This window comes from Delphinapterus leucas, chromosome 4 (genome assembly GCF_059928025.1).
Source record: "Delphinapterus leucas isolate spDelLeu-1000000601 "Yukka" chromosome 4, BTC_Dleu_Yukka2, whole genome shotgun sequence".
In the NCBI taxonomy this organism is placed as follows: Eukaryota; Metazoa; Chordata; class Mammalia; order Artiodactyla; family Monodontidae; genus Delphinapterus; species Delphinapterus leucas.
Window position 1 is genome coordinate 75,035,793 of NC_143132.1, and position 27,538 is coordinate 75,063,330.

General features: G+C 41.3%; 2 protein-coding genes across 7 annotated transcripts in view; both read left to right on the plus strand.

Moving 5' to 3' along the window:
- Positions 1-27,538, plus strand: part of ATP13A4 (ATPase 13A4) — a 153,500-nt gene that overhangs the window by 41,916 nt on the left and 84,046 nt on the right. The window contains exon 2 of the mRNA XM_089910672.1: positions 3,430-3,603. Coding sequence (XP_089766798.1) covers positions 3,430-3,603 — 174 coding nt within the window. The remainder of the gene's footprint in view (positions 1-3,429; positions 3,604-27,538) is intronic.
- Positions 3,514-27,534, plus strand: LOC111172553 (developmental pluripotency-associated protein 3-like). 6 transcript variants are annotated; one of them, XM_089910678.1, is made up of 3 exons: positions 3,522-3,603; positions 23,906-23,982; positions 24,190-27,534. In XM_089910678.1, the coding sequence occupies exon 3, from the start codon at positions 24,296-24,298 to the stop codon at positions 24,788-24,790; it is 495 nt and encodes a 164-aa protein (XP_089766804.1). In that variant the 5' UTR covers positions 3,522-3,603; positions 23,906-23,982; positions 24,190-24,295; the 3' UTR covers positions 24,791-27,534. The 6 variants fall into 6 exon arrangements, with proteins under 6 accessions (XP_089766805.1, XP_089766804.1, XP_089766802.1 ...); XM_089910677.1 differs by lacking the exon at positions 3,522-3,603 and adding an exon at positions 17,421-19,883 and having other exon boundaries at positions 24,190-27,510; XM_089910679.1 differs by lacking the exon at positions 23,906-23,982 and having other exon boundaries at positions 3,514-3,603.

A 27,538-nucleotide genomic window follows, 5' to 3' on the forward strand; every position in this document is an offset into this window, starting at 1 on the left:
AGGACAAATGGTGGAAGCAAAGCTATACAGACAAAAATCTCACACAGAAGCATATACATACACACTCACAAAAAGAGGAAAAGGGGAAAAAATCATAAATCTTGTTCTCAAAGTCCACTTCCTCAATTTGGGATGGTTCGTTGTCTATTCAGGTATTCCACAGATGCAGGTACATCAGGTTGATTGTGGAGTAAAGCTCTAATCCGCTGCTTCTGAAGCTGCTGGGAGAGATTTCCCTTTCTCTTCTTTGTTCTCACAGGTCCCGGGGCTCAGCTTTGGATTTGGCCCCGCCTCTGCGTGTAGGTCGCTGGAGGGCGTCTGTCCTTCGCTCAGACAGGACGGGGTTAAAGGAGCCGCTGATTCGGGGGCTCTGGCGTACTCAGGCCGGGGGGGAGGGAGGGGCACGGAATGCGGGGCGGGCCTGCGGCGGCAGAGGCCAGCATGACATTGCACCAGCCTGAGGTGCGCCGTGCGTTCTCCCGGGGGAGTTGTCCCTGGATCCCGGGACCCTGGCAGTGCCGGGCTGCACAGGCTCCCCAGAAGATGGGTGTGGATAGTGAGCTGTGCTCGCACACAGGCTTCTTGGTGGCGGCGGCAGCAGCAGCCTTAGCGTCTCATGCCCGTCTCTGGGGTCCGCGCTTTTAGCCGCGGCTCGCGCCCGTCTCTGGAGCTCCTTTAAGCAGCGCTCTTAATCCCCTCCCCTCGCGCGCCAGGAAACAAAGAGGGAAGAAAAAGTCTCTTGCCTCTTTGGCAGGTCCAGACTTTTCCCCGGATTCACCGCCAGGCTAGCCGTGGTGCACTAACCCCTTCAGACTGTGTTCACGCCGCCACCCCAGTCCTCTCCCTGCGCTCCGACCGAAGCCCGAGCCTCAACTCCCAGCCCCGCCTGCCCCGGCGGGTGCGCAGACAAGGCTCTCGGCCTGGTGAGTGCCGGTCGGCCCTGATCCTCTGTGCAGGAATCTCTCCGCTTTTCTCTCCGCACCCCTGTTGCTGTGCTCTCCTCCGCGGCTCCGAAGCTCCCCCCTCCGCCACCCGCAGTCTCCGCCCGCGAAGGGGCTTCCTAGTGTGTGGAAACTTTCCTCCTTCACAGCTCCTTCCCACTGGTGCAAGTCCCGTCCCTATCCTTTTGTCTCTGTTTATTCTTTTTTCTTTTGCCCTACCCAGGTACGTGTGGGGGGGGGTGGGTTTCTTGTCTTTTGGGAGGTCTGAGGTCTTCTGCCAGCGTTCAGTAGGTGTTCTGTAGGAGTTGTTCCACGTGTAGATGTATTTCTGGTGTATCTGTGGGGAGGAAGGTGATCTCCGCGTCTTACTCTTCCGCCATCTTCCCGGAAGCCCCCCGGCAGGAGGATTCTGAACCACTGCGCCACCAGGAAGTCCTATAATTACTTTAAATTCCAGTTTTCTTAGCTGGAAATGGAAGGTCATCATTCCTGCTTCACTTTGATAATGAACATGAAGACACTTTGGAAACTACACAGAGCTCTCATTGCATAGCCTGTAAAAGAATGCACATTGACAGGGAGGTTTGTGCTTATAGAACTGGCATAACTTCGTTATATTATATGAGGAGCTAGATTGAATGGCAAGATAAGCAACCTTTTAAATATAATATTTTAAAAAGATGAAAAAATGGCCAGATGGGGAGGGCGGGTAGAAGTTGATCTGTTCCAAAGTGTAGGAATATAATAAAAGCATGTGGGAAAATACAGTGGGATGGACTCAGACAGGTGTCTGGAATTTAGAATTGGGACCCTGCTTGGTATGAAATCAACAAAGCATTGTTTCTAGCGTGGTGAGGGGACAGAGCATCTCAGGCTTGGCATCTGGGGAGCAACAGCTTGAGTGTGGGACAGAAGAATATTTATGTCAGGATAGACATTCTACTTTGCAAAATGAGTCAAGAGCTTGTATTTCTGAGGTGAGGTAAGCATTTTATCAAAGGCATGCCAGATGTGGACATTACCTAAGGAAGCCGTTTGGCACCTGCGTGCACTGCTAATAAGAGAAAGGAATCTAGTAACTACACATGAAAGCAGCTTTCCGTCAAGGATCACAGAAACTTTTCTGATAATATATCTTTACCAGGTGAGACAGAGAAGTCGGTGGATTTAAAGATGCATGTTCCAGCTCCCTTATTATCCTAACAGGCAATTCTAACAAAAGCAGAACTATTGATACTAATTCTTAGCTCTAAATGCCAGTAAACCCAGGGGTCGAATTTCAGGTCTATGTTAGGGGAAATAGTAAAATCGTAGCAGCAGCAGTAAATGTTTACATAGCACTTATACATAGTAACACACAGCAGCCCTGGGACGGGGGTACTATCAGCACCCCCATTTTATAGATGACAAACTGAGGAATAAAGAGGTTAACTAACTTGTTCAAGGTCACAGCCAGTAAGGGGCACACTAGGCTTTGAACTCAAAGTGTTTTGGTCCAGAGAATGTGCTTTTAACTCGGACCCTCTCCTTTCTCTCAACTGTAGCCATTATAACCGGTATAAAGTACACCTATGACTTTGTGGGATATAGCTGTGGGACCTAGGCCATAAGCTTCAGGTGTGGTTTTCCATTCTGTCCCAGGCTTTCCTTGGAAGGAAGAAGTTTGTCCAGATTATACATTTATTAGAGGCCGGTCTCTTATCTTTTTGTTATTTGTACCCTCATGGCACATAGCAGCTGCTCAATAGTTGAAATAAACTAAATTGTCTCTGCGGTGTTTTCCCCTTGATGTAAAATTCTTTTTCTTATTAAAGAGAGGAGGTTAGGAAGACATAGCTCCCTGTACCGCAAACCCTTAAAGGCAAGCTGGGATTTAGTTGTTCATCCTCTTTTGGTCAAACACTTTCACCAAATCCTGACTCCAAACTCAAGGCGTTTCCTAGCCCCTCTTGCCCATGGTGGTTCCCTGGTTCCGTCACCCAGTCCTTCTGTCACATGGCTCATGATCACGCCTGTGGCTTGAGTTCAAGACCTGAAGGCTGACAGATCTGGGTTTGAATCAGGGCAGCAGAACTTGCCAGCTGTGTGGCCTTGGACAAGTCATTACACTCAGCCTTTCGGAGCTAAGCCTCATCATTTATGGAGTGAGGGTCATATTACCCTATTCAGGAGATGCTTGAGAGACTGAAACCATATAGCATATCATGTAGTATAGTGTTTGACATGGGGTAGCCACGTGCTGAAATTGTAGAAACTGAATTTCCCAGTTAGATTGCAACTTCTTGGAGGCCTGAGATCATGTTTAAGGAAGGATCTTTGTCAGGGATCCTTCTTCACTTCCTCAACCCCTCACTCTGTCCTCCCCTTACCTTCCTCAGCTTCTTCACTCTCTGCCCCTCCCACCAGTTTCATCACCAAAATTCCAATTTGTTCATTTGTTGTTTGTTGTGCTTAATCAATGTTTGGGGTCATTTTGGTTCTGTCCCAGGAGATATTTGGCTACCGGACTCAGAGCTGCCGGAAAACCCTCTGCCTTGCTGGATCTATCTTCTCCTTTGGGATCCTCCCCTTGGTGTTTTACTGGAGACCCGCTTGGCACGTGTGGGCAAGTTGCATCCCGTGTTCCCTGCAAGAAGCAGACGTCGTGTTGCTGAGGACAACAGTAAGTGTGCACCTGGTTCCGTACCTGGTGGCCCTTTTCCTGGACACCTTGTTATGGGATGGTTGTGGGGAGATGAACACAAGGCAGGCGGCAGCTGGACGTCCAGCCTCAGGCTCCATCACAGCCTTACGTTTACTTACCAAGAATTCAATAATTTGTGTATGATTGGATTTCATTAAGAAGACCTAATTCATAGGGTATTCCTTTTAAATTGTGATTTTTAGTGAATGTCGGAATAGGGAATAACCATGTTAACAGCTAAAAATAATAGTGTGAAGTGGTTAAGTCAGGCTATAGGTTATAACGTTCATACTCATCCTTCTCCCCACCCCTATCCTGACATATCAATGCCTATCGCAGCCCCCCTCCACTGGGGTATCCCTGGGGGAAGGGAAGGTGGGGAGGAGGTGGGAAGTACCCCTCTGAGGAGGATCCTGTCTTCCCCTGCTCCTCTGAGAGAGCCATGGTTATTGATAGGAGTCTGTTGCATCCTGTAGATATGCTAGGGTTTAAAAGTGTGGCCATCTTGTCCCTGAGTAGATTGCTGCTTTCTGCTAATACAAGGTCCTGGTGTTAGGGGAGTTCCCCTGTATTGGCTCTGATAACACTTCCTTCTACAACTCTTTACACTTAGGCGAAGTGCCTTGTTCCTGCTGGACTGTTAGCTCCACAAAAGAAGGGACTATCTCTAACTTGTTAACTGCATCCCTAGTTCCGGCACATGGTAGGGATTCCATACATACGTGGTGGCTGACAGGCTAAAGTGGACATTCCTCTTGATAGAAGTCAAAGTGCAGTCTCACAGAGGACCCTTTTCGGGCTGACTTTTACTGAGTGTTGTCTAACAATGCGTCAGCCCAAATGACCCAGAATGACAACCAAATTCTTGATAAATTGAACTCTACTGGGCTATTAGCTTCTTTTTTTATGTAGCGACCTCTCTAGATAAACATTCTATTCATTTCAGTGAGAGAAGAGGATAGCAGCAAGTCTTATAACTGGCCCCCAATATTTTTTACACATTTCACTCTGAGTTGGAGCTAGACCGCAATGAAACTGGCAGTTGGATGAAGTTTGTCTTTGTTGACCTGCCCCCCCCTGGGGTCAGCCCCATCCCTCATTTCTGGCTCCTGGTCACTTCAAGAGCCACCCGTTCTATGGCCCAGCTGAGCTGACACGTGAACCATATTACAGATGAGAGCTGAGGCAGCTCCACCCAAGTTCAACTATAATTTAACTCAAGATTCTTGGAGAATAGCCTTCAAGACATTAAGAAGGCAAGATGATAGTGGAGTCAGAGCATCTCATATTGATGATGTTGGGCTGGGAGCCCTGCTCCACTGCTGCCTCAAACCATACTTGATGAAGGCTCACAGAATATGCATGAGAGAAGAGTGCCTGGCGCTCACCAAGGAAGATCTCGTCATTTGATTGGGGGAGGAAATGGGGTCTGGAGAGGGTGCATATTTTAGCCACACTCCTTGATGAGTTAGGGGCCTCACCAGGAAGAAGTACCATATATCCCAGTTCGTAGTTCAGGGTTGTCCCCACATAACTGCACATAGATCCCAAACATCAACCAGCATTAGAATCATCTGGAGGGCTTGTGAACAGATTGCTGGGCCCTCCTCCCAGGGTTTCTAATTCTTTAGATTTGGATTGGGGCTCCAGAGTTTGCATTTTTAACAAGCTCTCAGATGATGCTAATGCTCCTGGTAAGGGACCATACTTTGAGCAAAACTGCTACAGATAGTCACCACTCCCACTGGTGAGCTTACTTGGTTGGTCCTTGGGAGAGGAATAGAGGCCTGGACATTTGCTTTATGGCTCAGCCAATATATATTTATATGGTCTCAAGGGGACTGATCCAGATTTAGCAAAGTGTTGTAAGTGGTCCTGCTGTATACAGCCCTAGCATCTTGCTGGAGCAGGGGTAGAGAGAGGTTTATTTTCTGGGGCTCAGGGTAGGGATGTAAGGACTTATGGAAGACCACATCTTTGGGATACTTTCATAGTTCAACCCCTTCCATGTGAACTTAAGAACCTATGAGATTCTTATTTTTTGTCATGAAAGGAGGATTTGGAAAAGTACTTCACTCTACCCTGCAGGTGCTTTCATTTCGCCCAGCTAGTTCTCAGGGGGTTCTCAATGCTTTTGTTGCAGCAGAAACAACCTCAGAAACAGAAAAACTTCCTGTCTTTCATAATGTATCACCAGACTCTTCAGATCTGAGAGCATGTGGTTGGCTGAGCTATAAGCTCCGAGGTTGCTGGCAGAGTCAAGGCACAGAGAGGAGCAAGAGGAAATGAACAAGGAAATGGCAAGGAAGGGAGCAAAATGAAAGAAAAGGAGAGGGAAATAGGTAAAAGAAAAATAAAGAGGGAGAAAAGAGAAAGATCTAGTAAGATACAAGCTACTGTGTATGACATAAACTACTATGATATACAACAAGAATGTATTGTACAGCACAGGGACTTATAGCCATTATCTTGTGATAACCTTTAATGGAGTATAATCTGTAAAAATACTGAATCACTATGCTGTACACCTGAAGCTAATATAATATTGTAAATGGACTATATTTCAATAATAAAGCCTAAAATTTACAAAGAAAGAAAAGAAGATCTGGTAAGAGTGAAAGAAATAAAAAAATATCAACCAACACAGAGCTGGTCCATTATGGGATTCGGAGTCAAAAGTTTTGACTTCTAGTCCCAGCACCTTAGGTACACGACACCTTAGGTTTGTTACTTAACGTTTCAGGACCTCAGTTTCTCTATCTGTAAAATGGGCCTAGTAAAAGCACTTGTTCTTTCTTGGGTTGGTGTGAGGATGAAGTGAGGTTACATATGTAAAAACCATTTACAAACTGTAAAATGCATCATCAAAGACAATTTTGATTGTGTATGTGTTTTTGATATAGCAACTTCACAAGTTTGCTGTATGAAAGCGCTTGCTATAGCCTAAATGCACCCATATATAATGGCCCTGCTCATCTGGATGCTGTGTCCTTCCCTTATTATCCAGGAGGCCTGGCACTTCCTTCCAGGACAGGAGACATGGGGAAGATGCCCTATAACTAGGAATCCCCAACACTCATATGTGCTCAAGCAGGTCACCTCTCCTAGTTGCATGTGATCAGCTTTGAACTGGACATACAGCAGAAAGATTCAAAAAGGCATCGGTGCCTCAGCGAGCTGCATTCCATCACCCTGCCTCTTTCTTTGGCTCTTTGAAAGTCTATTAAGCCTTTCTCCCATTACACTGCCCTCTGCAACTAATCAGAGCTATTAAAACCAGCTTCAATCTTGTCTTTTTCATCTTGATTTCAACCTTAATTTTTAATTACCTGCTCTTGTGCATCATTTTAAATGGATTTGCTATGCCAGAGACTCTCCAAATAAATGAGGTGCTAAATTAGTCCTTATGTAATTAGATAAGAACCCGATTATTTCAAACACTTTTACTATGTGAGCCTTAGATAAAAATAAGCTTTGAGAGTCAATAGATTAAAAGTCTGCTGTAAGGTTATTTGCATTAAAATGATACCTTAAGAAAGATATTATTTGAATTATATTATAATAGCTGTTCAGTAAAGATTTCCCAGTAAGAAAGACTGGATGACTCTTACCTGAAAATGTGTTGCATATCTGTTTTTCATGTTATTAAAAAATCAGTACTTGGTATTTGTCATCAGTCTTACACTGGTAAGATTACAGACCATTATCCCAGATACTGATTAGGTAGCCATTTTTTAACATTAAAAAAATAGTAACGTGATGTGTACTGACTGAAAATCTTCAGCACCTAGTTTATTTTCTGTTCCCCCTCCTCTTATTAAGCACCTCTAACAGTGAGATTTTTCCAAAAGATAAGAGTAATTACATTTCTATTTTATAATTTAAAAGTGGCATTTTATTCATTATTCATCTACTTCTGAATTTTAACCAATATCTGTAGCGATGCCACATTTCTATGCAAATAACGTGATTTATATTCATTGGTGTTTTGAATTCAGATGCTCCTGATGATTTTCATAGTTTTTATCTTTATTATAATTACATATACATTTTTCCTTCACTGTCACTGTATGTCACATGTTGCCAAAGACTCACAATGTTCAGAGAAGAACTTTGTGATGATTGGCTATTAGGCCTGACTCTGGGCATTTCACTTCAATGTTTTAGTGGGGAACATTTCCCCTTCAGTTTCACCAAAAGATGTCAGTGGTAGGGGCTTTAGTTTAAAAACTTAGAAATCCCCCAAATCAGCTGTGCAAATGGCATCTTGGGTCCACCAGCCCACCAGGATGCTCATCAGATACCAGCATTTGTGTTCATGTTTCCTGGATCCCTTACTTCCTCCCCTCCCTCCTCTTCTGCAGCCTGGACTCTCCAAGCCCAGGCTCCACACATTGGCACCACTTTCTAAGGGAATCAGACAGTTTGTTTTGTCTATGCTTTTACTCATAAAGTTTCTTCTGATATTCCCTATCTCCCCCATTCATTCATTCACTTATTAATTCAACAAGTATTTATTGAGTACCAGTCAAGTACCAGACGTTGTTATAGGCACTGGGAATACAGCTATGAACAAAACAGACGGAAATCCTTGCAGAGGGACATTCTGGAGAGGACTCAACTGATAGACACTTGTACACACTCATACACACATTCTCTATACAGTAAATATAGACAGTAGGTGTTCTATCTCTACTTATTAAAGCCTACTCATTCTTCAGCCATATACCACCTTTTCTATTAAATCTTAGTTGATCCATTCTCTGCCCCAATACCAGAGGGAATTAATTGCCTGTCCTTCCTTCTCTCCTAGCTTTGTATTTGTTAGCTCTGACTGCTGTAGTGCTTTCTGCAGTCTGCCTTCTATTAAAATGCTATTTGCTCTACATTTTATAAAACAGCATCTCATTGATTATATTATTTAATTCTCATAACAACCATACGAAATGGCATTATCATTTTTATTTTACAGATGAGGATACAGAGAGGACAATAACTTTGCAACCTAGTAAATGTCAGCCAGGATTTCCCTCTCCCTTCCTCCTTCCTTCATAAATCTGATGAGCACAGGTTGTACGCCAGCCACAGTGCTATCTCATGGACAGTGCAGGGGGCAGGGAGTGTAACAGTAAAATCAGGGCTCTTGACTCCACGGAGTTCGTCAAATCAACTACACAAATAAATGCAAAAATCCAACTGTTATAAGTGGTACTTAGGAAAGCTTCGTGGTTATTGTAAGATTATAGACAAGGGATTTGATCAAGTCAAGAAAACCAGGAAAGGCTTTCCTGAGCCATCAGAGGATGATTAGAGAACAGATGTGTGGACACAGCGAGGAGGTGGGGGGAGTTGGGGGGTGTGGGCGGGGAGGGAGTGTGGGATGGATTGGGAAATTGGGATTGACGTATGTGCACTGCCATGTGTAAAAGAGATAGCTAGTGGGAACCTGCTGTATAGCCCAGGGAGCTCAGCTTGGTGCTCTGTGGTGACCTAGGTGGGTGGAATGGGGGGGAGTGGGGTGGGAGGGAGGTCCAAGAGGGAGGGGATGTATGTATACACGTAGCTGATTCACTTCATTGTACAGCAGAAAGTAATGCAACATTATAAAGCAACTAGACCCCAACATAAAAAAAAAAAACGTGATGGTGGCTGGTGGGGAGGAGCATATGGGGAATGGTCCAGGTAAAGGGGGTAGTGTGGACAAAGAACTTGAACCTGTCTTCTGACTCTCTAAGCCCAGCGCTTTCCCCCACTATACTACATTACTTTTTTTTTTTTTTTGCCGTACACAGGCCTCTCACTGTTGTGGCCTCTCCCGTTGCGGAGCACAGGCTCCGGACGTGCAGGCTCAGCGGCCATGGCTCACGGGCCCAGCCGCTCCGCGGCATGTGGGATCTTCCCAGACCGGGGCACGAACCTGTGTCCCCTGCATCGGCAGGAGGACTCTCAACCACTGCACCACCAGGGAAGCCCTATGCTACATTCCTTTTTATAGCTTTTTCTCCTATTACACTAGAAGCTTTTTGGAGACAGTTGTCGTGGCTTTTCATTCCCCACAATACTTAGCACGTGTCCACAGTGGGTGTTCAATAATTGTTTAAATCAATTACATAAATCAATTAAATCTGTAATAAATGGTCTCATGGTTTCTACCAACACTTTATCACAAAGACCCTAAGGTGAAAAGTCACGGATGAGAATGTAAGAGAAGATAGTATGATTCTTTTAGGTGCTCATTCCTTCTTCTGAATCCTATTCCCCCATCCCCCCATTTTTTTTAATACGTTTATTTATTTATTTATTTTTGGCTGTGTTGCGTCTTCGTTGCTGTGCATGGGCTTTCTGTAGTTGCGGTGAGCCGGGGTTACTCTTGGTTGGGCTGTGCGGGCTTCTCACTGCGGTGGCTTCTTTTGTTGGGGAGCACGGGATCTAGGCCCGTTGGCTTCAGTAGTTGTGGCACATGAGCTCAATAGTTGTGGCTCGCGGGATCTAGAGTGAAGGCTCAGTAGTTGTGGTGCACAGGCTTAGTTGCTCCGTGGCATGTGGGATCTTCCTAGACCAGGGATTGAACCCATGTCCCCTGCAGTGGCAGGCGGATTCTTATCCACTGCACCACCACGGAAGTCCCCCCCATCCCCTATTTTAAACCATTTTTTTGTTAGGCATTCAGTCAGAAATCCCTGAGATTCTATGGGCTGGCTTCTCACAGATGATTTTTTTTTTAAAGACAAATAGTTCTGAGGCCGTTATCTATTATAAAACAGGGCTATTTCTATTGTGATTTATAGCTTGCAAAGCTTTTGCATATATGTTGTCTCATTTGGTCCTTACTAGTAGAGATTATTTCTTAGCCATTTTACATTGGAGACATAAAGAAGTTAAAAGAAATGCTCATGGTGTTACAGCTGTAAGCAGTGAAAACAAAATTTATGCTGAATTGTTCAGCATTTTTTTTCTTTTTTTTTAACATCTTTATTGGAGTATAATTGCTTTACAATGTTGTGTTAGTTTCTGCTGTATAACAAAGCAGGTCAGCTACATGTAAACATATATCCTCATATCCCCTCCCTCTTGCGTCTCCCTCCCACCCTTCCTATCCCACCACTCTAGGTGGTCACAAAGCACCGAGCTCTTCTCCCTGTGCTATGCGGCTGCTTTCCACTAGCTATCTGTTTTATATTTGGTAGTGTATATATGTCCACGCCACTCTCTCACTTCGTCCCAGCTTACCCTTCCCCCTCCCCGTGTCCTCAAGTCCATTCTCTACCTCTGCGTCTTTATTCCTGTCCTGCCCCTAGGTTCTTCAGAGCCATTGTTTTTTCTTGTTTTAGATTCCATATATATGTGTTAGCATACGGTATTTGTCTTTCTCTTTCTGACTTACTTCACTATGTATGACAGACCCTAGGCCCATCCACCTCACTACAAATAACTCAATTTCGTTTCTTTTTATGGCTGAGTAATTTTCCATTGTATATGTGTGCCACATCTTCTTTATCTATTCATCTGTCAATGGAACCTTAGGTTACTTCCATGTCCTGGCTATTGTAAATAGAGCTGCAATGAACATTTTGGTACATGACTCCTTTTGAATTATGGCTTTCTCAGGGTATATGCCCAGTAATGGGATTACTGGGTCGTATGGTAGGTCTATTTTTAGTTTTTTGACGAACCTCCGTACTTTTTTCCATAGTGGCTGTATCAATTTACATTCCCACCAACAGTGCAAGAGGGTTCCCTTTTCTCCACACCCTCTCTAGCATTTATTGTTTGTAGATTTTTTGATGATGGCTATTTTTACCAGAGTGAGGTGATACCTCATTGTAGTTTTGATTTGCATTTCTCTAATGATTAGTAGCATCCTTTCATGTGTTTTTTAACAATCTGTGTATCTTCTTTGGAGAAATGTCTATTTACATCTTCTGGCCATTTTTGGATTGGGTTGTTTGTTATTTCTTATTGAGCTGCATGAGCTGCTTGTATATTTTGGAGATTAGTCCTTTGTCAGCTGCTTCGTTTGAAAATATTTCTCCCATTCTGAGGGTTGTCTTTTTGTCTTGTTTATGGTTTCCTTTGCTGTGAAAAAGCTTTAAAGTTTCATTAGGGCCCATTTGTTTATTTTTGTTTTTATTTCCATTTCACTAGGAGGTGGGTCAAAAAGGATCTTGCTGTGATTTATATCATGAAGTATTCTGCCTGTGTTTTCCTCTAAGAGTTTTATAGTGTCTGACCTTACATTTAAGTCTTTAATCCATTTTGACTTTATTTTTTGTGTATGGCATTAGGAAATGTTCTAATTTCATTCTTTTACATGTAGCTGTCCAATTTTCCCAGTGCCACTTATTGAAGAGGCTGTCTTTTCTCCATTGTATATTCTTGTCTCCTTTATCAAAGATAAGGTGACCAGATGTGCATGGGTTTATCTCTGGGCTTTCCATCCTGTTCCATTGACCTATATTTCTATTTTTGTGCCAGTACCATATTGTCTTGATTACTGTAGCTTGTAGTATAGTCTGAAGCCAGGGAGCCTGATTCCTCCACCTCCATTTTTCTTTCTCAAGATAGCTTTGGCTATTCGGGGTCTTTTGTGTTTCCATACAATTTGTGAAATTTTTTGTTCTAGTTCTGTGAAAAATGCCATTGGTAGTTTGATAGGGATTGCATTGAATCTGTAGATTGCTTTGGGTAGTATAGTCATTTTCACGATGTTGATCCTTCCAATCCAAGAACATGGTATATCTCTTCATCTGTTTGTATAGTCTTTAATTTCTTTCATCAATGTCTTATAGTTTTCTGCATACAGGTCTTTTGTCTCCTTAGGTAGGTTTATTCCTAATTATTCTATTCTTTTTGTTATAATGGTAAATGGGAGTGTTTCCTTAATTTCCCCTTCAGATTTTTTGTCATTAGTGTATAGGAATGCAAGAGATTTCTGTGCCTTAATTTTGTATCCTGCTACTTTACCAAATTCATTGATTAGTAGTTTTCTGGTAGCATCTTTAGGATTCTCTATATATAGTATCATGTCATCGGCAAACAGTGACAGCTTTACTTCTTTTTCGATTTGGATTCCTTTTATTTCTTTTTCTTCTCTGATTTCTGTGGCTAAAACTTCCAAAACTATGTGGAATAATAGTGGCGAGAGTGGACATCCTTGTCTTGTTCCTGATCTTAGAGGAAATGATTTCAGTTTTTCACCAGTGATAATGATGTTGGCTGTGGGTTTGTCATATATGGCCTTTATTATGTTGAGGTAGGTCCCCTCTCTGCCTACTCTCTGGAGGGATTTTATCATTAATGGGTGTTGAATTTTGTCAAATGCTTTTTCTGCATCTAGTGAGATTATCATATGGTTTTTATCCTTCAGTTCTTTAATAGGGTTTATCACATTGATTGATTTGCATATACTGAAGAATCCTTGCATTCCTGGGATAAACCCCACTTGATCATTTTAATATAATAACTAGGATTATGATTGATAACATTATGCCAGGACTATCAGAATTCCAGAATTTTAATGTGCTGTTGGATTCTGTTTGCTAGTATCTTGTTGAGGATTTTTCCATCTATGTTCATCAGTGAAATTGGTCTGTAGTTTTCTTTTTTTGTGATACCTTTGTCTGGTTTTGGTATCAGGGTGATGGTGGCCTCGTAGAATGAGTTTGGGAGTGTTCCTCCCTCTGCTATATTTTGGAAGAGTTTGAGAAGGATAGGTGTTAGCTCTTCTCTAAATGTTTGATAGAATTTGCCTGTGAAGCCATCTGGTCCTGGGCTCTTGTTTGTTAGAAGATTTTAAATCACAGTTTCAATTTCAGTGCTTGTGATTAGGCTGTTTATATTTTCTATTTCTTCCTGGTTTAGTCTCAGAACATTGTGCTTTTCTAAGAATTTGTCCATTTCTTCTAGGTTGTCCATTTTATTGGTGTATAGTTGCTTGTAGTAATCCCTCATGATCTTTTGTATTTATGCAGTGTCAGTTGTTACTTCTCCTTTTCATTTCTAATTCTGTTGATTTGAGTCTTCTCCCTTTTTTTCTTGATGAGTCTGGCTAATGGTTTATCAATTTTGTTTATCTTCTCAAAGAATCAGCTTTTAGTTTTATTGATCTTTGCTCTCATTTCCTTCATTTCTTTTTCATTTAGTTCAGATCTGATCTTTATTGTTTCTCTCCTTCTGCCAACTTTGGGTTTGTTTTTTTTTTTGTACTTCTTTCTCTAATTGCTTTAGGTGTAAGGTTATGTTGTTTAATTGAGATGTTTCTTATTTCTTGAGGTAGGATTGTATTGCTATAAACTTCCCTCTTAGAACTGCTTTTGCTGCATCCCATAGGTTTTGGGTGGTCGTGTTTTCATTGTCATTTATTTTTAGGTATTGTTTGATTTTCTCTTTGATTTCTTCAGTGATCTCTTGGTTATTTAGTAGTGTATTGTTTAGCCTCCATGTGTTTGTATTTTTTACAGATTTTTTCCTGTAATTGATATCTAGGCTCATACCAGTGTGGTTGGAAAAGATACTTGATACTATTTCAATTTCCCTAAATTTACCAGGGCTTGATTTGTGATGCAAGAGATACGATCTATCCTGGACAATGTTCCATGAGCATTTGAGAAGAATGTGTATTCTGTTGTTTTTGGATGGAATGTCCTATAAATATCAGTTAAGTCCATCTTGTTGAATGTGTCATTTAAAGCTTGTGTTTCCTTATTTATTTTCATTTTGGATGATCTGTCCATTGGTGAAAGTGGAGTGTTAAAGTCCCCTACTATTATTGTGTTACTGTCAAGTTCCCCTTTTTTGGCTGTTAGCATTTGCCTTATGTATTGAGGTGCTCCTATGTTGGGTGCATAATTGTTATAGCTTCTTCTTGGATTGGTCCCTTGATCATTATGTAGTGTCCTTCTTTGTCTCTTGTAATTGTCCTTATTTTAAAGTCTATTTTGTCTGATGTGAGAACTGCTACTCCAGATTTCTTTTGATTTCCATTTGCATGGAATATGTTTTTCCATTCCCTCACTTTCAGTCTGTATGTGTCCCTAGGTCTGAATTGGGTCTCTTGTAGACAGAATATATACAGTTCTTGTTTTTGTATCCATTCAGCCAGTGTATGTCTTTTGGTTGGAGCACTTAATCCATTTACATTTAAGGTAATTATTGATATGTATGTTCTTATTACCATTTTCTTAATTGTTTTGGGTTTGTACTCTGTAATGGCCTATATAGGAAAAGAATCTACCAAGGAGTGGGTATATGTTTACATATAACTGATTCACTTTGCTCTACACCTGAAACTTACACAACATTGTAATCAACTATACTGCAATAAAAATTTAAAAGGAAAGAATAACAACTGATCATATAGGCTCTTTTCAATCTGCTTTGCTGGAACTTTTCAAAAGGAATATCAGATTGAACTTTTAAAAGGCCTCTCAAGCCAGGAAAGTCAAATAAGGACTTGCCATCAGACTCTGACTGCAATACGTACAGATTTGGGTAAATTCCTCTCTTCTTGAGGTCCCCAAAGTATCTTGAGGTTCCTGCACTTGCCAGGGACTGACCTTCCTTACTCACCTGGTAAGACTTCTGGAAACCCTGTATGCATGGTACTAGGTAAATATTTCCAAGAGTCATTATTGGCTCCATAAAGTCAATCTTAGTACTTTAAAGCTGTCTTGTCATATCTGAGTCAATGATGCCTCTGTCAAATATGACATTTCAGTCAACGCCTTGATAATATAACCAATGTTTCCAATTGTGTCCTGTTATAAGGAGAACAGATTCTTATTGAACTTATGCAAGTAACTATATTGCCATGAAAATAAGAATACTCACTAAAGAGTTTCCAAATTCTGGAGGGATCAGGTAGGGAGAAAAAGAGAAATGTTCTATCCTTGTTTACAAAGTTATCATTTATCAAATTGCTGCAAGTCATAGATAGCTTGAGAGAAAAGTTTTCCTTAAATCTGGAAAAGCAAAACATAAAAGAACCAGCAATGTTTTAAACAAAAATTATAATCATCCTGTACATTTCATTCAGTCCTGTGGAATTAATTCTTGATCCTTTGTTAGCACTTTTTTGAAGCCATCTGTTTCTTCATTAGAGTTCTGTAAATTCTTACCCAATTCAGTAGTATGATCTGAGAGTTTATCAGAAAACTGTACTCTAGACAAAGTATCAGAGGCCTTTCTGAATCTCTGTAAGGATGAAACATATTTGTAAAAGCATCAAAGTAAAACAATAACTGTCTATAAATGACAAAAGAGTTAAAATGTAAAATAGGTAGCTAGTGGGAAGCAGCCACATAGCACAGGGAGATCAGCTCGGTGATTTATGACCACCTAGAGGGGCGGGATATGGAGGGTGGGAGGGAGACACAAGAGGGAGGGGATATGAGGGTATATGTATACATAGAGCTGGTTCACTTTGTTATACAGCAGAAACTAACACACCATTGTAAAGCAATTATACCCCAATAGAGATGTTAAAAGGAAAAATGCATGGTTGAAGTGCTGATTGCAGTGCAATTGACAAGGAAATTAAGTGACCTCTGGGACATACACCATTTAAAGATAATAACTAGGATTATGATTGAGAACATTATGCCAGGACAATCAGAATTCCAGAAATTTCATAGTTTCTATAACACTTATATACCTATACAGACACAACATAAAGCAGGCTCAGTATTACTTCTTTTTTTGACAATCCCTCCCGTGTGATTTAACATGTCAAATAAGCTTAATTAGTTTAACATCTCCCTTTTTTTTTTTTTTTTTTTTGCGGTACGCGGGCTTCTCACTGTTGTGGCCAACATCTCCCTTTTTATAAGGAGAGAGGACAAATCTCTGAGATATTTCAGGGGCCTTCTGAAACATCTCATATCTCAAAGTTAGATCTAAGTTAAAAAGACTTCATTTAGAATTTGATTTTGGGAAGTTTGTCAAAAATATCAAAGTTTTGCTTTTAAACACTTGGTCAAATAGGATCATAAGTCACTGTGAAATAATGCTTAGTTATTCATTTAAACAAAATAAGAATTAAATACTTCATAGGTAAATATAAATGTTATATAGTTGTAAATAGTCTTAGCTACAAAGTACAGAATCTTTGTTTTTCTAGACAGATTACATTAAGGTAAAGAAATCTTTGTTTACAATTTCTCATTAAGACCAGACCATTAATCTCAAAACACTTTGTCCTTTTAACAGAAAACCAAATTTTGTACCAGCTTACTTTTGATATTAAAATTTATTCATTCCAACTTTAGCCAGTCCTGATGGCACATAAAATTCCTCTCTAAAGACTCTTTTTTTTTCTCTCTTTTTTGCGGTACGCGGGCCTCTCACTGCTGCAGCCTCTCCCGTTGTGGAGCACAGGCTCCAGATGTACAGGCTCAGCAGCCATGGCTCACGGGCCCAGCCGCTCCACGGCATGTGGGATCTTCCTGGACCGGGGCACGAACCCGCGTCCCCTGCATCGGCAGGCGGACTCTCAACCACTGTGCCACCAGGGAAGCCCCTAAAGACTCTTTTTTTTCCCCAAAAATTTTCTACAGCTTTCTATGTCTGTTTTAATTTCCCACTTTTTTTCTTTCTCATTTAGAACTAACCAGCTTTAGGACAAAATTACTTTCTTTTCCCTTAACAAAATGTATTTCAATTTTTTGTACCTTTAAAATTATTTTCCTTGAATATGAAAATGTTTTCCTTATTAATGTTAATAGTTTAAATTACGTATATTAATTAGAATTTTTAAGCTTTAGAAACCTTAATTTTTAGTAAAAACTAAGAAATAAGCAATAATGAACTGTCTTTTCTAGTAGTATTCTGTAGATTAGCAAACTTATAGTTACTTTTTATAATTTTTAAAAATTTGTGCTTTCTTATAGAAAATATTTCAGTGTGGCACCAAAAATATTTATTAATAGTCCCAAATATCTTTTGTTTCTCTGTAAAAGGAAGTCTGTATTCAGTAATTAATGTCTCAGTACCTTATTTTGTTTGGAAATGATTTAGATATTTAATAAATTTCCATCATTTAACTTAATCTAGCAAAACTCTAAAGTTTCCAAAAAGGTTTGGGGGGAACTATTTTGAGATAGACACATCATAAAACATAACTATTCTTAAAGAGTTCACCTAAAAACTCTTATTCATTTACATTTATTTAATGTACGTATGAAAATATCATACTGAATTATTTTTATTGCTGACAAATTTTGTAACAGAGATAAACTTACTTGACTTTTAGTAAACCTAGGTACAATAAAAGTATTATACTTAATGTTGATGACTAAAGGCATGTGTGCATTAATTAAATCAATGAACTTTAACTTTAATACTGAATATTTCCCAGCTCTCTTGAACCTGAAATTCATTTGGGTTACTACTATATTTCTGAGAATTTATTTTATTTAACAGCTTAATTTTTTTAAGGCAATTAAATAGAGCTCTTTTACAAATTAATTTTGACAATACCATCCAAAAGTAGAAGCATACTACATCTATAAGGAACATACATGGACATACATACATCCAGATAGGCATAGACAGAGTCTCATAGTTTTAGTTTTAAAGCTTTAGTCATGAATCAGGTACAGTAAAAAAAAAAACTCATGGGCTTCCCTGGTAGCGCAGTGGTTGAGAGTCCCCCTGCCGATGCAGGGGACACGGGTGCGTGCCCCGGTCCAGGAAGATCCCACGTACCGTGGAGCGGCTGGGCCCGTGAGCCACGGCCGCTGAGCCTGCGCGTCCGGAGCCTGTGCTCCGCAACGGGAGAGGCCACAACAGTGAGAGGCCCAAGTACCGCAAAAAAAAAACAAAACTCACTAGTTTATAAATAACAGTTGGAATAAATTACATCTCCTTGCTCAGATGGCTAAAGTCTTTTATTATGTGGGGAGAAGACATCAGCTTTGCATTTGCCCTTGACAAGCAATTTTAAGGAGGTTATTTGGGCAAGAGAGTCCTTCTAGCAATTTGAATTAATAGGCCTCTTCTTTTTTTTTTTTTTTTCAGTCTTAGGAACTGGAGATGGTCTAGATAAGAGTTTCCTGAGAAGATTAGGTAAAACATTTATATTTCAAAGGTACAGGGAGAGAAATGCAAGCTCCTCCTAGAAGGACTTTTGTCCCCTTAGGGTCAGAATTTCTTAAAAAAAAATTTTTTTTCAAAAAATTTTTTTTCAAAATGGCCATAATAATCATAGACATTTTCATCAGGCCCCTGGAATTGTTGTTGCCTTCTGTGGGGATCAATCTTTCTGTTATAAAAAGAAAGCTCAGAAAGAGATGGATAGCAAGGAGGAGAGCATTGCAATGGACATTCAGAGGAACAGGAAGGAGCAGAGGGAGAGAGAGAGAGAGAGACAGAGACAGAGAGAGAGAGAGAGTAAAAGAGACAGAGAGGGAGAGAACTCTCGGAATCCTCAGAGGAATTTCCAGTTCTGAAATCCTTTGAGATAACTGTGAGTTAGTTTCTCTGAGGGAAGCAATAGTGGATTCATTGTTATGTTTTTTTGAGTCCTCAAAAATACCAGTTGAGATATGCTTCTATTCTTGCCTTACATCCTTTTCTTAACTGACTGCCCAGACAAACTAATTTAGGAATTTCAAAGGAGCCCCATGTTGGCCAATTTTATTGTAAATCATCCCAGGTAATTGTAGTCCAGCAAGACAAATACTTGCAGGACTAAGGCCCATAGTTCTTTTTTTTTTTTTTTTTTTTGCTGTACGTGGGCCTCTCACTGTTGTTGCCTCTCCCGTTGCAGAGCACAGGCTTTGGACGTGCAGGCTCAGTGGCCATGGCTCACGGGCCTAGCCGCTCCGCGGCATGTGGGATCTTCCCGGACCAGGGCACGAACCCGTGTCCCCTGCATCGGCAGGTGGACTCTCAAACACTGTGCCACCAGGCAAGCCCAGGCCCATAGTTCTTATACATAAAACCAGCAGAAGTTTAATGAAGAAGGAGGCTGCCCTTAGAGAGCGAACTTCTCATATTCCAAAAGTAATTATTTACCAGGAAGAAAAAGAAAAAAGGAAAACAAAATCCCAAGAACAGAAGCCGGCAGCCCAAACAAAAGAGGAAGTGAAATCCTGAAGGCCACTTGAACAAAACAGAGAAGATGGGGAGTGAGATCCTGGAGGACAGTAGCTGGTAACAGAGGACACCCTGTCTCCTACCAAGGTGGGAGGTTTCAGTACAGAGGACTTCCAACCAAATTCTGGGACCACTAAGGAGACAATAGAGCTCGACTCTTGCAGGTACCTTACTCAGATCCAAGACAATGTATCCATCCACAATGTATCCATCACCCAAAAAAGAAATTTCTTTTTTCTTTTTCCTAATCAGTATTAGGAAAATACTGATTTCCAAATACCTCTTTGGAACTTCGCAATGGGTTACATTTTCTTTTTAAGGCAAGCTCAGAAGTACTACATGTTGTGGAATGAACTCCTACATAAGAGTCAGTGACTTCCCTGGAGGTCCAGTGGTTAAGACTCCTTGCTTCCACCGAAGGAGGCACGGGTTTGATTTCTACAGGGAACTAAGATCCTGCTGGCAGTGTGGCAAAAAGGATAAAAAGGGGTAGAGGATAAGTCATAGAATTGGCCTCAACTTGAAGTGACCACTACACTGCTTTTAAATTTCAAGAGATGAGGCGCTTATAGCAAGGTTGGAAGAAGATAAGAAAGGTCACTCACTTCATTCAATATAAGAGTTACTCTGGCATTTTCAGGTTCAGAAAGTCCAAGTCCACAGGAAATAAAAAATGCCCAGGGGGCTTCCCTGGTGGCGCAGTGGTTGAGAGTCCGCCTGCCGATTCAGGGGACGCGGCTTCGCGCCCCGGTCTGGGAAGATCTCACATGCTGCGGAGCGGCTGGGCCCGTGAGCCAGGGCTGCTGAGCCTGCGCGTCCGGAGCCTGTGCTCCGCAACGGGAGAGGCCACAACAGTGAGAGGCCCGCGTACCGAAAAAAAAAAAAAAAAAAAAAATGCCCAGGTTTGCTTCTTTATTTTTCTGTCCAGGTCAAACCTAAGTCTTCTGTATACATTCCATTCTTTGAAATACACTCTTGAGTTATTTTAAATCCTACTCTTTCAGAGTTCAAGGACTGGTCTGGTTGATTCTCTTGGTAGAGAGGAGGTAAAGAGGAGACTTGAGGTGTTAAAGTGTCTAGATTTGCCAGGCAAACAATTTGGACTATCTGCATGACAAAGCACTTATTTAACATGGTAGGTCTTCTGGTGCATTTAAGTATTTTATAGATCATTAACTGCTTGAGAGAGCTGGGAAACAGACTGAAGTGGAAATAGCTGTTTCTAGGTAAACACACTTCTTTCCCAGAAAGGAAAAATAGACTCCTAGAGATTCTAACATTTCCTTAAAGGGAAAATAAGTTCCTAGTTACAGAAAAATCTCAGGAGAAACATACTGTGGAAATGAGGTACAGAGCTACACCCAACCAATATTTGTCACACCCAGCTACGGGCCAGACCTCGGACCAGGTTATGCACATTATGCATTTAATTCTTCAAGCATCCATGAACTGTGTAGCATCATCCCCACTTCCTGGATAAAGAAAATTAGGTTCAGAGAGTTGCAATGATTTTTCAATTTGGTTTGGAGCTGAGATTTGAACTCACAAAGGAGCCCATGTTCTTTCCATACTGGACAACACCAAGCTGAAAATGGAGAGAAGTTGATGAGGTCACCCACAGTGACCACTTCACAGTGACACATTTTCCCTTCCTTTCTTTTTTTTTTTAAATTTATTTATTGGTTTATTTATTTATTTTTGACTGCATTGGGTCTTTGCTGCTGCACGCAGGCTTCTCATTGCGGTGGCTTCTCTTGTTGCAGAGTACAGGGTCTAGGCACGTGGGCTTCAGTAGTTGTGGCACATGGGCTCAGTAGTTGTGGCTTACAGGCTTAGTTGCTCCACGGCAACTAATGTGGGATCTTCCCAGACCAGGGATCAAACCCACGTCCCCTGCATTGGCAGGCGTATTCTTAACCATTGCCCCACCAGGGAAGTCCCTCCCTCCCTCTCTTTGCCTTCTTTTCCCCCTTAAAAAGTTGGATGAATTTCTTTTTTTTAATTAAAAAATTTTTAAATTATATAATTTTTAAAGGTTACTTTTCATTTATAGTTATTAAAATATGCATGATTTTACCGAGTCCTTAACAGAGTAGTAAACAAGAGAAAAGCCAGTGATACTACCTTATTCTAAGAAAAATGTCTCACTGTGGCATATTTATTTAACCTATAGATTTCTACTTTACATTATACAGAATTACGAGTTAAAAGACCCCAGAGGTAAAAGCGATGACAGGAATGGAGCTTAGAGGCAAACATATCCAAGCACCTTCAATTTAACGATGCTACAGACTGTGATAAGATGAATTCCAGCCTTTAATGCTCGCCTAGACTAAAGCATGCAGTTGGTGCGTTGGATTAACACTGGCATGTGGGAGCTGGGGAGTTTCAATGGTCCAATTTGCTTTTCCCTTTTTAGGGATTACAGTCTAGAGGTCTGTTTGCTTTCACACTGGGCTAAAGGGTGACAGCTTGATTTGGGGAATCAGATTTTCTGTTGCTAAGAGATAGAAATTCTGAGCAACTGGACGCTATTTGTTACAGAGTGTAGAATTCAAGGTGATATTTATTTATCAATTTATTAACATTTTATTTATTTATTTTATTTTATTTTTGGCTGTGCTGTGTGTTAGTTGCAGCATGCAGGACCTTCGTTGAGGCATGCAGGATCTTTCCTTGCAGTGTGCGAGTACAGGCTTCTCTCTAGTTGTGGCATGCGGGTTTTCTCTCTCTAGTTGTGGCTCGTGGGCTCCAGGGCACATGGGCTCTGTAGTTTTGCAGCACGTGGCTCTCTTGTTGAGGTGTGCAAGCTCAGTATTTGTGGCGTGGGCTTAGTTGCCCCGTGGCATGGGGGATCTTAGTTCCCCAACCAGGGATTGAACCCGTGTCCCCTGTATTAGAAGGCAGATTCTTTACCACTGGACCACCAGGGAAGTCCCTCAAGGTGATTTTTATACATGAGTCACAAACACCGTGGGGACGACTTGTTGAAACAAAGAGGAAGGAGCCAAGATATAGCGTGGGAAAACCTGACCTCAGGTCTCTGTTCCCTCCTGCTCCCCATACCAGACTGGCTTGGGCAATTCTAAGCCTTGTTGATGAAGAGTTTTCTCATCTGCAAAATGGATACCATAGTTTTGCCTTTGGAGAATTGTGAGCCTAAAATAGGAAAACTGACACAAAAAGTGTTTATAAACTGCAAAGCAATCATTTGAAAATTAGTAGTTAGTATTATTTTGCTTCATTTAAGAGGACCAAGAGGAGCTTATCTTCCTTATTGTTCTCACTTGGTGGCCTGAGGTCTCTGGTCCTGATGCCATTTTTATAATTTGTGTTCCTATTTACCTACAAATTATGTGTTTTCTTACGAAGTTTTTCATTGAAACTTTGTTCTTTGGCAATCCTAGTTCAGGCTGGATATAGAAGTGTCAGTCCAGTCAAATTGTATTGTTGAACAATGAATGTAGAATAGAGCAGAGGGTAAGATGGGACTCTGGAAGGGCTAGGGGATGAGGGTGTCAAACCCCTGCTCTAATGTTTACCAACCGCGACTTAGTTTCCTCACTTGTAGAATGGGGTTGGTAATGAACAGTAACTACCTCATAGGGTTTTTAAACTTTAAATGAAAGAACACACATGTGGCATTATGTGCCTAGAACATAATAAGTGCTAAACAAATATTGTTTTTATTACTGTTATTATTAGAAACTCAAAATTGTTCTCAGAACAGAGACCACATGACCTTTTGATGTGGTCAAAGGCAAAGCTGTATAATGCTGAGCTATGTCAAGGTGTGTTCTAGGGAGTTGTTGGCACATTCCACAGTATCTAGAACATGTCCACAAGTTCAGTGGCTTAGTCATTGGAAATGTAGCCATCTTTGGTCATTCTTAGGCTTTGAAGGTAACTCCATACACATTTGATTTGATTTAATTTAGTCATCTTTTCAAAAAATGCGGTAATAGCCAATTTTACTGGTTTTTAAAATTAATTCATTAACTTCCAAATTTCTACTAAGGTTTTTTTCCCCTTCCCCTCCTCGCTCTCCCACCCCTCCTTTCCTCTCTTTTTCTTTTCTTTCCATAACCTCCTTCACTTTCCCTCCCCTCCCTACTTCGTTTGCTTTGCTTTTCCCTCTCGTCTCCCTTTTCTCACTGCTCTCTCCCTCTCCCTCTCTCTCTCTCAGAATCTGTGCCAGGCCTGGCTGGAGCACAGACATCCATCAAACATGATCCCTACCCACAGTCCAAGAGGGGTGATAAGGTGAGGGGGCAAAGGGCAATGCCATGAGGTAGAATGTGGTGAGAATCTCAAATACCCTGATGGTTTAGAGGACAGATCACCCAGAGAAATTAGGGAGGTTCCCATGACATGAACTTTGAGCCAGACCCTGAAGGATGGTTAAGATCTAGCCCCATGAGGTTGGATTTCCATGGTGTGTCAGCTTGGATTTTTCTCCCTCTTCCTTAGCTCTATAGTTCTTCCAGGCTACTTTGTAGCAATTTGAGTCTAAAGCATCACCTGCCACTGGAACCCAAAGGTCTAGGAGGAGCTTCAAGCTGTGACAAGACTCCCAATGGATTCATCTGAGGTTAACCCAACCTGGACCCTGGAGTCTCCTCAAAGGTCCATTGATGAAAATTCCCAGGCAATTCCAGTTGCCTCTCAACCTATGTCTGAAGTGTTAATAAAGAACCTCAGTAACCTGACACCCAACCCTAGTATCAAATTGCCATTCATTCTACCAGAATGTCTACCTCAACCAACTGGGCGGTTACTTGGTGAAACCATACCCTATAGGAGAGGGGTGAGGACCGTGTTAACTGATCGGAGAGATAAAATAGAACGTCTGATTCAATCTGTTAAAAAACGCTACAGCAAAGGAGTTCCTCGGCCTGACTCTCAAAGAGAACCATGGCAGAATGATGTTGAGACTCAGTCAAGAGGGCAAAGATTTAGAAGTAGCTGTCGTTTTTGCTGGTTTCATAGAGATCCTTCTGAGGATAATTATGAGAGTTATCACAACAATAAGCATTACAGTAATTATGACATGGAGTCGAAGGAGCCATAAACCTTATTCTTGTACTATTTTTTCTTCCTGGTAATTTTAGGATCATTATGAAGCTTGGGAAAGATTGTGCACCAATATTTTGATAACCTATATTACAAGTTCTGTGATGTCCATTTTTCTTGCATCTCTTTACTACCTTAATACAGTAACTTATAAGGAATCTATGTAGCTTGCATTTGAATGACTTGAATATATTTTAGTTCCACTTTGTGAAACAAAGTAACTTGTGTGGAAGGAAAGTGAAGAAAACGTTGAGTGGCTTGACCACAGCATTATCAGAACAGCGTGTTGAATTGTAATAAAAATTTTTGATGTGCTGTTTCAATTTTCAGTAGCAAATAAATGTGTTTATAGGGGATCTTATTAAAATTTGAGACTTATTTGAGTACCTTTAAAAAAATTCTTGTTATTTTAGACTTGTTTTTTTCTTTTTTCTTTTTTCCTACGGTACGCGGGCCTCTCACTGCTGTGGCCTCTCCCGTTGCAGAGCACAGGCTCCGGACGCGCAGGCTCAGCGGCCATGGCTCATGGGCCCAGCTGCTCTGCGGCATGTGGGATCTTCCCAGACCGGGGCACGAACCCGTGTCCCCTGCATCGGCAGGCAGACTCTCAACCACTGTGCCACCAGGGAAGCCCTAGACTTCTTTTTGCTGGCTATGTATTAACTGAATAATACTTATCACCATCATAGTCCCAGGGTGTAAATATCCAGCATTCTAATATTTTGTGATATTGTCATGTTGGGAAGGAAGTTTATACATTTGGGTAAGGTTAGAAAACAAGGGCACAGATATTTGCACATATTAACCTCTTGGAAGAAGTTATCAGCTGGTCTTGGTTGGAGGGAACTGAAAGAATGATAGTGGTATATAATACTAAGGGAAGATGCAGCCCCAATGGCGTTTTAGTTCAGTTATTTTCTTTCATAACCTAAGTGTACACAGACCTGGATTTCTTTGTGGGATAAAAGAGATACATAAAACTCATCTTCTGCCATCCAACTATCTTTTGTTCACTTAAAAAATATATTAAAGAATTGGATACATGGGACTTCCCTGGCGGTCCAGTGGTTAGGACCGCTGCTCTTTCACTGCCCAGGGCCTGGGTTTGATCCCTGATCGGGGAACTAAGATCCCACAAGCTGTGTGGTGTGGCCCAAAAAAAAGAGAATCCAGTTGCAAAGCAACTAGAGACCTGGTGGTATTCAGAATGAAGCAGAAATAGCCCAAACCTGTGCAAACAAATGGCAAAGAAGTTCAACAGTGATGTTAAAAAGGGATATTAAATATTAATATCCACCAAGGTAGGTCTTCAGAGGTTGTCCTACTTAGAATTACTCAAACCATCATGGTCTACAGCATGGGTGAATGTGGGTGGTCTTGAGGTTTTGTTAAACTTGCAAGCTGTTCCTAGAGGCAAGGCCGTCTTGACTGCTGTATGCATTTGAAAACCATTGACTAGTGAAAAAACTTATTTGTTGTAATCATGTTAAATGTATTAAAAAAAAAAAAAAGATCTAGCCCCATGAAGACTTAAAGAGAGGAGAGAAGGATGCGCATTCCAGGCTGAGGAAGCAGCAGGAGCAAAGGCATGGAGGTGGGCCGCTCCTGAGGAAAATCAATGTAAGAAATTAGCTACAACAACTACTATAACCCTTCCCCCTGCCTTTTGCAGAGTCAGCTCAGACACTCTTCATGGCAAAAGTGGGTGTGGTGGAGACAATCCCTGGTTCTGACCTACATTCCCACGCATCAAATTGTTTCCCAGGCTTGACTTCCCTGGCCATTCTTCCTAGCTCCCAAGGTTTACCAGACATCCGAGTGGAATTTATGTGTGGCATTTACCCATTCAGATAGTAAACTATTATTATCACATCAGTCTCTAAGGGACCATTGTGATACCTGTTACTCAATCCAGCGCTGCTCCCTCTAGTTTTATTCTGTGTTGGAGTCATCAGTGAACTGCAAAGGGAAGCAGCTTCAATTAAGGTCACGCACGAAGATACCTTCCTCAATACTACCTGTGCTAACATCTTGACAATTATCCTTGGGCATGCTCAGTTCATATTTTCAGTATTTTTCCCATCCGTTCATCAGACTTTCACTGAGCAGATCAAAATTCCCCACGTGGATGGGATATAAGGGACAGTAAAACATGGTCCTTACCTTCAAGATAGTCTAGAAGAACTAAGAGAATGCAAGGCAGAAGGTAATTGGGAGCACAAGAGAAGGACAGTGAAAATCTTTTAGAATTAGTATAGTGACAGTCCCCCAAACCACCACCCCCCCAACCCAAGAGCGTGTTAAAGAGGTTGTTCTGGAAGAGGTGGAATTGTTAAGCCTCAAAACATGGGAATGGTTCTGTTGACCTGGCCTCCTAAACCTTGAGACCTACAGAAACACTTTGGAATGCTTGCTTGTTTTTTTTTTTTCCCCTGTGAAATTTGTATCTGGCCATAGCCCCATGGTTGGAGGGTAATAGGGAAAACTAGCTCTTACCTGAGCATCTGCCTCATGACTCTTGAGCGTTGTTGTGTGTGCCAGCATTCACATCCTGATTCCTCAGTAAGTGATGGCAAGACTTTTCCCCTCAAGGCTCTAGATCTACCAGATTTCAAAGGCATAGGACTCTGCCAAGAATGTTTAACTCTGTAAACATACAGAATTATATTCAAATAATGTTTTTCAGGTTGAATTCTAGACTGATGACCTCTCTTAACTTCACGGGGGTTTTGGTGTTTATTTCCTC

Excerpts from the sequence above, each read along its gene's own strand:
- LOC111172553 (XM_089910679.1), top strand. The coding sequence starts at position 24,296 with ATGGATTCATCTGAGGTTAACCCAACCTGGACCCTGGAGTCTCCTCAA.